Below are 12,836 nucleotides of genomic sequence, written 5' to 3' on the forward strand. Positions count from 1 at the left end.
CAGTGCCCTGGATTGGACACCTGAAACCTTCAGTAAAGAGGTAAAGAGACTGCAACCTGGTGTCTTCGTTATTAACTGCGACCGGCACTACACCGCACCATAACATCATCTTATACCATCCACATCTATTACTGTACGCCCCTCAGCAGGGTCACGGACCGGGTCTAGCCACCGTGACAACCCCAGAGCAGAGACTCAGAGGCCCGGTACCGGGTACCCCTCGGCCCTGCGGCAGTGGGGCGCTACACATACCAGAACAGAAACTGGGACGCCATGCATACCAGGACGGACTGAGGAGCCATGCATACCAGGACAGGGACTGAGGAGCCATGCATACCAGGATAGGGATGAGGTGCCATGCATACCAGGACAGGGACTGAGAAGCCATGCATACCAGGACAGGGACTGAGGAGCCATGCATACCAGGATAGGGATGAGGAGCCATGCATACCAAGACAGGGACTGGGGAGCCATGCATATCAGTTTAAATATTGATTAGGTCTCTTTGTGAAAGGCACTTTATAACTATTCAATATATATATAGTATTTATTATATAGTATTTATATCGTTTTTTTGCACAATGCACTTTATTCTATTTGAATATGATTTGTTCTTTTGCTTCTATTGCTGTACCTAATCTGTCAAACTAGTGCTTACTGTGAACCTTCCTTTTGAGTTACCTCCATTATTCCAGCTAATTTCTGTTCCTGAACATTTTTAATTGTTTTGTATTTAATATATAAAAACTAATACAGTTTTAAAATAAATCTTGTTGTCACTTCAGATTTTTTTCTTTTGCACCTAAACCATGTGAATATGGTGCATAAACAATATGTTTTTTAAGACGTGATTTATGTATAAAAGATTTACCAAATACTGGACATGAATACGGCTTCTCTCCTGTGTGAGTTCTCCGATGTTTAACAAGTTGTGATTTCTCTGTAAAGCATTTTCCACATTGTAAACATGAAAACAGTTTCTACTCTGTGTGAATTCTTAGATGTGTTACAAGATTTGTTTTTTGCCTAAAATATTTCCCACATTTTGAACATGAATATGTCTTCTTTCCTGTATGAATTCTCTGATGTTTAATAAGATCCCCTTTAACCACAAAGGACTTCCCACATTCTGAACATGAAAATGGCTTTTCTCCTGTGTGAATGAACTTATGTGTAATAAGACTATAGCTGTGTTTGAAGGCTTTCCCACATTCTGAACATGAAAATGGCTTTTCTCCTGTGTGAATTCTCAGATGTGTAATAAGACTCCATTTATCTGTGAAGGACTTCCCACATTCCGAACATGAAAATGGCTTTTCTCCTGTGTGAATTCTCTGATGTTTAATAAGACTCCCTTTATCTATGAAGGCCTTCTCACATTCTGAACATGAAAATGGCTTTTCTCCTGTGTGAATTCTCTGATGCTTAATAAGACTCCCTTTACCTGTGAAGGATTTCCCACATTCTGAACATGAAAATGGCTTTTCTCTTGTGTGAATTCTCTGATGTCTAATAAGACTCGCTTTATCTGTGAAGGATTTCCCACATTCTGAACATGAAAATGGCTTTTCTCCTGTGTGAATTATCTGATGTCTAATAAGACTCCTTTTATCTGTGAAGTACTTCCCACATTCTGAACATGAAAATGGGTTTTCTCCTGTGTGAATTATCTGATGTCTAAGAAGACTCCCTTTATCGGTGTAGGATTTCCCACATTCTGAACATGAAAATGGCTTTTCTCCTGTGTGACTTCTCTCATGTCTAACATATTTTGATTTAAATGTAAAGCATTTCCCACATTCTGAACAGGAGTATGGCTTCTCTCCTTCATGTTTGCTTTGAGTTAGATAGTCTGAGTTTTTAGTAAGTTGCTTATCACACTGAAATCTTGTATTCACTTTGTCACCTGGAATTGTGGTAACAATAGGAGATTGCTCAGGAGCGGTTTCCTCATGATTAGGAGGATTATAAGAAAGTGAAGTGCTGGGAAGTCCAGGAGGTCCATGAAGGGTAATGAGGTTTTCTCCATTAGAGTGCTTCCTGATATCTTCTTTTTTACAACTTAGTGATAAACTGTTATTATCACAAGTATTTCCTATAAAGAAGAAAGATAAAATTCACAAAGGGGATTTCGAAATTTGACGGAGCTCAAAATGAAGACCATCGGCAGTGAAAGTACCGGTAATAAGGAAGACAACTACATGCCACAACACTATCACAATGATAGGTAAAGTGAATAACATTTATAAAATGGTGACATTGGCACAAATAGACCTCTAAAAAGTAACCTTTATTCATCTATTTAAAAGGGTCAAAAATACTTGATTATCTTAAAAATGTGCAAAAATGTTGGGTCAAGAGGGAATTTTTTTTATTTTTTATCTATGACTTATCTCTCCCTAGATGAGCCCTAAAGTTCACCCTACCTGCCAGTGGAGGTTGGCACCCTAGTTGTAGACGTGATGGCACCCACGCTGAACGTCGGTAGCCCCAGGGATCCTAATGCACCCTGAACATCTTACACACTATAATATACACAAAAAACCACACACATACAAATACAATTAAAGGGAGTACCCAAGATATAAGTATCTCGTATTTATTGCTGTAAGTTCCAGGAGGGATGCAGACAAGATGTGCAGTCACATTAATACCCCAACAAAGATAATATGGCCAGAGCATGCAATCACATTAATAGTCATCTTTGGGGCTACAATTTAGAGAAAGAAAATCTATGATCCATATCGCTATTACACAGTGCCTATAATATTTACATGGTCTAGAATACCACTAATGGAATGCCAATCAAATGGGTGCACAGTGAGATATCAAATGACAAGGTACTATTAGATAATTAGATCCTTTCTGTTCCCTTAATTCAAAAGCCTAATGCCCAATGTGATATCTTCTGTTTGCACCCCCCCAAAAAAGCTGAACATAAATTCGACATACAAAAATCCCACACAATATAGGTATTAATCCACTCTCCTCCTCTCCTAATTTCAGAAACCAGCACATAACTGGGTACATAATCCAGTATCAATAGTCATGAGATAGAAATTCCACACAGTCGTGCTACTTATCTGCCATTCTTACCTCCCTCTTATCCCGACGTGTTTCCCCCTTAGGAAGTATAAGGGTTCATCAGGGGATCCAGGGTTGAGGGCTTCAGTGTTCCCTCTGGCCGTAGTCAATGCTATATTTCCGTTAACAGGTGATGGACCTGAGTGGGGACTTGCTTTTTTTGTGGATTGAGTTGAAGCTTTTATTGGGAACATTTTACATAATATTTGGGATCACATTTATCTGACTCTCTACGCTGAGCACTTACTTTGGGGTTTCGATCTAAATCTCTGAGATGAAACCCCTCGATGGATCCATTCACCATAATGAGGCAGCAGAGTTACTCTCGACTCCATGGACTTATGAAGTGCATAAAACTGTGGCCAACGGGACTTTTATGCAATCCTAAAAAGACAGACACTACCGGATCATAGTTCAGATGGCGTCCACAGTGCCTCCAGCCTGCCTCATTATAGCAGAGCGCAGGATAAATGTGTGCCGAGTCTTACTGCGATCTTTGGGAGGCAGAATGAAAAAAAAATTAACAGCAGGTAAAGAATTGGCTTTATTTTTTTACGTCGTTCCTTGTGCGGTATAAGTGATTAGGCGAATTTACTCTTCGAGTCGGTGCGATTACAGCGATACCAGATTTATATCAGGTTTTTATGTTTGGCTGCTGTCACACACTAAAAGATGCTTTTTATTGTGAAAACTAGTTTTTGCATCCCCCATATTTTGAGAGCTAAAAATTTTTCATATTTTGGCCCACAGAGTCATGTGAGGGCTTGTTCTTTTGTGGGACGAGTTGACGTTTTTATTGGTACCATTTTCGGGCACATGACATTTTTGATCACTTTCTATTCTGATTTTTGGGAGACAGAGTAAACAGAAACCAGCAATTCAGGAATTATTTTTTGGTTGTTTTTTTATACCATTCAGCATGTGTGGTAATATGGTAAAATTGATGAGGCAGCTGTATTCTTCGGGTCAGTACGATTATAGCGATACCTCATTTATTATTTTTTTTATGTTTTGGCACTTTTACGCAAAAAATATTTTATAGAAAAAATATATATTTTTGCATCGTTTTATTCTGAGAACTATAACTTTTTAATTTTTCCGGTGATGGAGCTATAAGGAAGAGAATGGAAGGAGGATGACTCAGGAAATTAAGAAAGAATGCTGTAGAGTGTTCAACACCAGACAAAAGCCCCAACAAGGCGCACGGGAGGGCCGTTAGAGATTTAGGAAGCGTGCTCACCCCACAGGAAATCTCGAACGAATGAAATGGAAAACTGCTTTTCCTGAAAGGAAAGTAGAAACCTGCCCCTAGGGAGCTGGGGAACAAACTAGGATAAAGATCTAACAATAGGAAGGAGGAGAGAGGAAGGGGAAAATAAGAGGGTTTCCCTACTTAAATCATAATCACGCCATGATCGGAGGAACCGGAGCTTGAATGCTGCACTTCACGAGCAGGCCGTGAAACTGGAATAGTCAAAATAGCGAAGATGATGGATATGGAAAACATATATAGAAGTTTCCAAGTGGAGACTGTAAGAAAGTAGACTACCTCCATCCTAGAAGAGACGGGAGGAAGGGGGAGGGTTCGAGTGTAGGCGACTGTGAGAGTGCTGGAGAACATTCCCTGAGTTGTGGAATCTGAGAGAGGACTGAAAAACCTCGTAGAGCACCCTGGATCTCTTCAGGACAATGTAGGGTATGCTCCACCATGTAGGGACATGAACAGATGAAATGGTTGAAACAAAACAGAGAGCCGTCTGATGAGACAACCAATCTCAAGGCATGTCCAATTCACTGAACAGTGGAGAGAAAAAAAGTAGACAGCTGCTGCTATTGACCATAAGGTACATGAGGGGTGATGTGTCTGTCTCACCGGATAGGGGACAGAACACTAGTACCACTGCTGCAATCGGCTCTCAAAAAAGCACGCTGTTGTCCCGGATATCGAGGGAGCAAGGCACGCCGTGATTGGACGAAAAAGGTGGACAGGAAGTGCAGGAGAGACCAAGCAACTGATTGGCTGGGATGATAGGAGGCGTGTCCTAGTTCCAGAGAGGGAGAAGGCCCAGAGCTGAGTCGGGGACCAAATTTAGAAACTAGTATGCGGGGAAGAACCAGGGTAGTGGGGGAGTCACAGTTGAACTAAAAGGCTAGGAAAAAAGCCCCTAATGAGCTGTGCATGACCCAGAGATGAGGAAAGGGAGGGAAAACACATGTCTGCAATAATAACAAATAAAAAACAAGCATTACTAATATTATATACAAATAAAAGTAGATATAGTGACAAAGTCACTTGGCAAAGTACTGCAGGGGAGATATGTAGCACTGAACTTGTTGACTTCAGTAATATAAACCTAGGAAAATGATCCAGCACACTAAGTACTGAGAGGGGTTAATCAGCCATGTTTAGTGCTGGGTTGATTGAACAGCTGTAGAGTGGGAGGAGTCCAGAGGATAAATACCCAGCATTCTAGGGCATTCAGTGTGGGGTGGGCCTGGAGGGAAATCTCTGGAGCCACATGTTCATGATCAGGAAAGCTGAACGTTGTGTTGTTTGCTCCTGAAGAGTACGGATTCCCGTTGAAACTAAGACTATGACACACGTTATGTTTTTGGTTTCCGGTTAGGCCAGGAAGGCTGTGTTTGTTTTGCTAATTTTGCACTGGTTTATGCAGTACTCTTAATAAACCAGTGGAAGATTTAAAGAGACAGTGTTCCTGTGTCTACCTCTAAGTGCAGCCGACGACCTACCACAATATATAAGTCTACCAGGGAACCCCAATGTTTTCCTGGGTCTCAGAATTTTCCCGATGGACTACTCCACGCACACTGGAGAGAGTGGACCTGCGGGAGAAAAATCATCTCTCCATCCCTTTAGCTGATTCCTCAGATGTCTTATCATGGAAAGGTCGAAGCTGACGTCAACCACTGTATCCACTATACCTCTATATCACCCAATGCCGTCTTGCTCTGGAAAGCGAGCTGGCAGGTCGAGGGCTAGGACCATTTTCCGGATCACATGAACACATCTCGTGTGTTAAAGGTTAGGGTCCTGCTGGATAGACAGATGAGGATATGGGGTGTCAGTCCACGCCGTACACTTTGTCTCTACATGGGATAACAGAGTGAATATTCATACTATTTCCCTCCAAAAGATTAAGAAAAAACCTTCTGAAAAATAAAAAAAATGTAAAAAATTAGTGAAACATGCCAAAAACCGGGGTACATATGAGTCTACTGAAAAACCCATGTCCGCGTCCTTCTGACAATAAGCTAAACTGGCCAGTTTGGCTCCGGTCAGTTGCTGTATACTACTGAGGAGGAGATAACTTTTTTATTGCCTAGTGTCCGCAGCATACCCCCATGGTTTCCGGTGTCCTCCAATGAAACGATAGAGAAACTAGCTCAGTCACTCAGGGGTTACGTTTGTATTTTTTGTATGTGTTTCCTCTTTATTATTTTCTACGGATTTATCCGCAGTCGTATTCCGCAGCGATTACCTTTCTGGAGCAGGAAACTGTAAATGGTCGTATAAAGGGTTAATAGTTGCTGTGTAAAAAAACCAAAAGGATTGTACACAGACGGCACACGGGCCAATGTAACTCGCTTGGACTGATCAGATGAGTAGTTTTTTTTTCATGGACCTAATATACATTTAAAGGGATGTACCCAAAATCACAATGTTTTATTTTTTTTTATTTTGATATTATAATACATTATTAAATCTGTTCTATTTGGCACATATCATCCCCTAATTACGCCCCTCCAGGCTCTATTTACCAAGCAGTTCCTGTGTAAACCCATATGTGGGGAGGAATCGCATGTTATATACCGGGGTGGGGCTACAGGGCCGAATATTATACACTGGTGGGGCTACGGGGTCGGATATATCACATCTGTTTGTAGATACTAGCTCGTAATCCCATTTATGACAAAGCAATTCTCCACCCTGGCACAGAGGAGGGACTAAACATTTCTCATGTACTGTCACCTACCTGGTGTCCTCCGACTGAGACCGGTGTTCTGGTCCTCCTACAGCCAAGATGGCCTCCATAGTGGCAGAGGGATGACAGCCGTAAGTCTGACCCACATCTCTATAGCATGGCACTTCCTGACTTACCACAGGGCTCTTCATGCCACTGGGCGGCCGGCCTGTATGTGGAGGGACCAGAACGTCGGCCTCAGTGTAGGAGTCAGTCGGAGGCAAACCGAGGGGACAGGTAGGACGACTCTACATGTGACATGTGTCATCACTTGTCAGCACCAGACAGAGGCTGCTACATCACAGAGATCCATAGGACGGGGAGATTCATAACCTGTAACACAAGCTCAGTCATTTATATGGCAGCACGGGACTTGTGGAAAAAAAATACGGACTGAAAGGATGGAAGAAATATTCACAAAGGTAAAAGAAAACTAAATCTGTGCTTCTTAAAACACTAAGAAGAGGTGTGAAGGCGGCCCCGTTATTCATCGGTGCACCGCCGGACTCTACAGGAGCAGCCGCGCCATCACCGGACGCTTCTGCTGTGATGAGGACAGTAGATAAAGCTTCACTGTACCGAAGACTCCACCCGATGAAACACACTGCCGTCATTATTACATACCGGTGGTCATCATCATCATGCACCGGTTAATATCACACACCTATGGAAACATCTACCAGAATCTCCTCCTTCCCGTCACTCACACACGGCTGATCCCCCCTCGTCATCGCTTCTTCTTCTGTCTCTTCCTTCACTTTATTCTTAGTCGGAACTTCTCCAGTTCTTTCAAGTTAGATGGTTTCCTCTATTGAACAAGTCTGACCACAGATTCTAACATATCCGGACCCAAACAGTTATAATGGTGAAGACGAGCACAGAACGTGCTAAAAGTTTAACTCAAGCCCTCTACCACGGAAAACAGGGCGAAATGGAGAAGTTTCTTAAACAAAAAGCAACATCTAAAGCTACACTTAAAAACTCTAACCGTATTACTGGCACAGAGGAACTGATGGAAAACTCAGATTCTAGCGATGAGGCTTCTGCAAGTGACTTCCCCCACTCTGAGACAGGAAAACTTTCTAGATCATTCTTCAGGAGGTCTCTATGCTATGAAACCTCTAATAGCCGATATTGCTGGTATGAGGGCAGATCTCTCACACATAGGAAACAGAGTTGAATCACTAGAGAACGCTCAATCCGCTATCGTCAACCAATCCAATTCAATGAAGGACCACTTGAAATTCCACAGACACCAGCTAAACATTGCGGCTCTCGCTTTGGAAGATCAGGAGAATCGGAGCCGTAGAAAAAACGTTAGAATCAAAGGCTTGCCCGAAAGTGTATCACAGGAGATACTGGAGAAGGCCACTAAAGAGATTTTTGCCTTACTGTTGCCTCAGGAAAAATGCGACCAAATCACCATCGAACAAGTCCACAGGTCGCTAAGACCAAAACCCAAGCCCTCAGACCCGCCAAGGGATGTTATCTGCGGTTTGCTGAATTATTTGGAAACGGCTGCTTTAATGATGGCATCCAGAGATAAAAAATCACTTTGCTATGAAGGGTACCCCATCCAGATTTTTCAAGATCTAGCTCCCTCCACCCTGATGAAACGCAGAGTCCTGAAACCACTACTTGACACTCTGCACTCCAAAAAGATCCTCTATAGGTGGCTTTTCCCCCTTGGCCTGGTGATATATGGAGGAGGTAAACAAGTAACTGTAAGAAGCCCGGATGACCTTCCTGGGGTCTGGGAGGCTTTCGATCTCACTCCTATGGAGATCCCCTCTTGGCTCCCCATGGATATGGATCCACACTCGCCTTCCCCCTTGAGAGCTACTTTAGAGGAGCATGGTGACTGGTTCCCAGCCAAGAGAGGGGCGTCCCCCAGACAGGGGAAATCGGGAGTTAAAAAGAAGCCCCCCCTTGAGCTTCCTACTCCTCGCTTCATTGCTTTGATTTGATATGCTTGTGACACATTGATGTCTCCTACCGTTATGGTTAACTTTCATGTTAGTTCTATAAGGTTGTTAGACATTGTTAAAATTGATCTTTTACTTGACAGTTCGCCTCTCGTGCATGTGATTGCACCCATCCCATCTGCTGTGGAAGGACTCCCTGGCCCCCGCCTCTGCGGCAGATGGGCACTCTGTTTGTATAAATATGTTCCCCTTCCTTTTCCCTGTCAAAGGTTCTTTCCCTCGTTACATTTGATTTGGTACAGGTACGGTACATCTACGAGAGCACCTCGAGCTTTTCCTTTTATGCAGCCATGATTGAGTGTGAGCCCTTGGCCAACACAGTTTTGGCCTCTTATAATGTCAAAGGCATACGGTCCCCAAATAAACTAAGTCAAATTCTGAGATTCCTACACTCAAAAAAAACAAACATTGCTTTCCTACAAGAAACGCATTTCATACATAACAGAGTCCCAGACATGTCCAGATCCTACTTTCCTCACGGATTTCACAGCACTGGTACTTCGGCTTCTAGAGGAGTTTGCATACTCATAGACAAAAGTGTACCCTTTACTCTAAAAGACTCCCTGTCAGACCCAGAGGGCAGATTTATTATTCTTAAAGGCCTCATTGCCAATACTAAGGTGACTTTATGTAACCTATATGCTCCAAACCACAATCAAATAAGTTGGATATGCAAAACACTACAAACCCTGAAGCTATTTGCGGAGGGAGTGTTAGTGGTGGGAGGAGACTTTAACCTACCTCTCAATCCGTTCTTAGACACATCGTCAGGGAAGACTCATTTGGCTCAAAAAGCCCTCAGAAAATTGCACCTTTCCCTACAATCATTAAATCTGATGGACACTTGGAGGAAACTACACCCCGCAGATAGGGACTACACCTTCTATTCACCCCCCCACAACTCCTACCACAGAATTGACTACTTCTTAACAACCACGCCCCACCTTCAATCCATTAAATCAACTACAATTGACAATATAACTCTGTCAGATCATGCCCCCATCTTCTTAGAAATGAACATTGCTTCCCTGCCCAGACGGACAATGACTTGGTCCCTAAATGAAACTCCGATAGCTTCTGATACCCACCTAACTAAACTAGCAGAATCCCTTAATCTTTTTTTTCTAGAAAACTCTAATTCAGGACCCCCACCTACCATCATATGGGAAACACACAAAGCAGTTATGAGGGGCGAATTCATAGCTCTGGGCACATTTGTCAAAAAGGAAAGGTCACAGCTAATAATATCAATCATTCATCAAATCAACACCTTTGAGAAGATCCACAAAAAATCCCAAAGCAAGCCAATACAAAACGAATTATCAGACCTGAGAAACACTTTCAAAAATATTCTCAACATCCAGTCAGCCAAAATTTACATGAGGAGTCAACAGAGATTTTACTTACATGGAAACAGGGGCAGTAAACTAATGACCTCTTTACTTAAAAAACGCAATGAACGGAAGTTTATCAACCACATTCTATCTACAGATAAGTCACACAAATACAAAACCCCTGACATTGCAAAAGAGTTTAGATACTTTTATGAAAGCCTCTACAACTTACCAACACCACCACAATTAGGAGACCCACCTGAAATTTTCACCAAAATAAATGAACTTCTTGCACCCCTTAAGCTCCCTAAAGTTTCTGCTGAAGGCCAACAAGTATTATTAGCACCTATCTCTCCTAAAGAAATACTAGACACGCTAGCACAGATCCCCAACGGGAAGGCCCCGGGCCCTGATGGTCTTCCTATAATCTACTACAAAAAGTTCACTAAACAACTTCTACCTCACTTGGTGTCTTTATTCAATGCGCTTCTAGAAGGTCAAACTTTACCTAGTCAATCCCTAGAGGCCTATATCTCAGTGATTCCTAAAGAGGGTAAAGACCCCACAGCCTGCTCTAGTTACAGACCCATATCCCTTCTAAATTTCTAAATTCTGACATTAAACTTTGGGCAAAACTCTGAGCTAATAGATTGAACTCTTTCTTACCCAGATTGATCCACACAGATCAGGTGGGATTTGTTAAGGGTAGAGAAGGTAAAGATAACTCTGCCAAAATTATTCAGTCAATAACCTTCGCTAAAAATACGGGGACCCCCCTGGTCCTCTTATCAACAGATGCTGAAAAAGCATTTGACAGGGTGAGCTGGTGCTTCATGGAACAGGCTTTAACTAAGTTTGGCTTCCCAATGCAATTTATTGCCGCAATCTTTTCCCTTTATTCGCAACCTACGGCTAAGGTACGAGCGAATGGCACCCTGTCAGAAAGCTTTAATATCCACAATGGTTCGAGGCAGGGATGCCCACTGTCCCCGTCATTATTTATCTTAGTCATAGAAACCTTAATTCAAACAATACGACAGGAAACTCAGATCGTGGGGCTGAAGATTGGCTCGCTGGAGTTAAAAACTTTAGCATTTGCTGACGACCTTCTCTTCTTGATCGCCAACCCACTCCGAGCCTTCCCGAAAATTTTAGACACTTTCCAACAATTTGGGCTCCTATCCAATTTTAAAATTAATGCCGCAAAATCTATAGCCTTAAACATCTCCCTCCCCCACTCGCGGCTCACCGCGCTACGCTCCCTCTGCCCTTTCTCTTGGGCTACGCATTCTATAAAATATCTAGGAATAGATATTACAAGAGACCCAAGCCAACTCTTCAATACAAATTATTCCACTCTATTTAAAAAGGTACAGGGATTGTTGAAATCATATAGCTTACCCACTTTGTCTTGTTTAGGGCGTATTAACGTCTTCAAGACGTACATCATGCCAATAATCCTGTACACATTAAACATGGTCCCTATTCATATCCCAAGAACGGGTTCTCGGAGGGGAAGGAGCGCCATTTGACTTTTTGAATTAAAAATTAGCTCCAATCGTTAGCGGACACCATGTTGCGTTTGGAGAGTCCCTGTGTGCTTAAACATTGGAGCTCCCCCACATGTGACCCCATTTTGTAAACTAGACCTCCCATGGAACTAATCTAGATGTGCGGTGACCACTTTAAACCCCCAAGTGCTTCACAGAAGTTTATAACGCAGAGCTGTGAAAATAAAAAATCATTTTTCTTTCCTCAAAAATTATGTTTTAGCAAGCAATTTTTTATTTTCACAAGGGTAGCAGGAGAAATTGGACCCCAATAGTTGTTGCGCAGTTTGTCCTGAGTATGCGGATACCCCATATGTGGGGGTAAACCACTGTTGGGGTAAACCACTGTTTGGGCACACATTGGGGCTCAGAAGGGAAGTAGTGACTAGGGTTGAGCGACCTTTACTTTTATAGGATCGGGTCGGGTTTCACGAAACCCGACTTTTTCAAAAGTCGGGTCGAGTGAAATCGGCCGATCCTATAAAAAAGTCGGGGTCGGCCGAAACTCGAAACCCAATGCAGTGCATTGGGTTTCCAATGGTTCCCAGGGTCTGAAGGAGCGGAAACTCTCCTTCAGGCCCTGGGATCCATATTTAAGTGTAAAATAAAGAATTAAAATAAAAAATATCGCTATACTTACCCTCTGACGGGCCCTGGTACTAACCGGGAACCTTCCTTCCTTAGAATCAGCCTTCCAGGTCCTTGCGGTGACGTCACGGTGACGTCGCGGCTTGTGATTGGTCGCGCGGCCGCCCATGTGACCGCTCGCGCGACCAATCACAAGCCGCGACGTCACCGTGACGTCACCGAAGGTCCCGGAAGGGCTGATTCTTAGGAAGGAAGGCTGCCGGAAAGAAGCAGGGCGTGTCCGAGGGTGAGTATATACCTAATAGGAATATA

General features: G+C 42.9%; 1 protein-coding gene across 2 annotated transcripts in view; it reads right to left on the minus strand.

Moving 5' to 3' along the window:
* Positions 1 to 699: 699 nt before the first annotated feature.
* The window catches only part of LOC143793563 (uncharacterized), a 49,238-nt gene continuing 37,101 nt past the window's right edge, over positions 700 to 12,836 (minus strand). For both annotated transcript variants that reach the window (XM_077280633.1, XM_077280635.1), the window contains one exon: positions 700 to 2,095. In XM_077280633.1, the coding sequence (XP_077136748.1) occupies positions 981 to 2,095 (1,115 nt within the window). In that variant the 3' untranslated portion in view covers positions 700 to 980. The remainder of the gene's footprint in view (positions 2,096 to 12,836) is intronic.

The sequence above is a fragment of the Ranitomeya variabilis genome, chromosome 1, assembly GCF_051348905.1.
Source record: "Ranitomeya variabilis isolate aRanVar5 chromosome 1, aRanVar5.hap1, whole genome shotgun sequence".
Lineage (NCBI taxonomy): Eukaryota > Metazoa > Chordata > Amphibia > Anura > Dendrobatidae > Ranitomeya > Ranitomeya variabilis.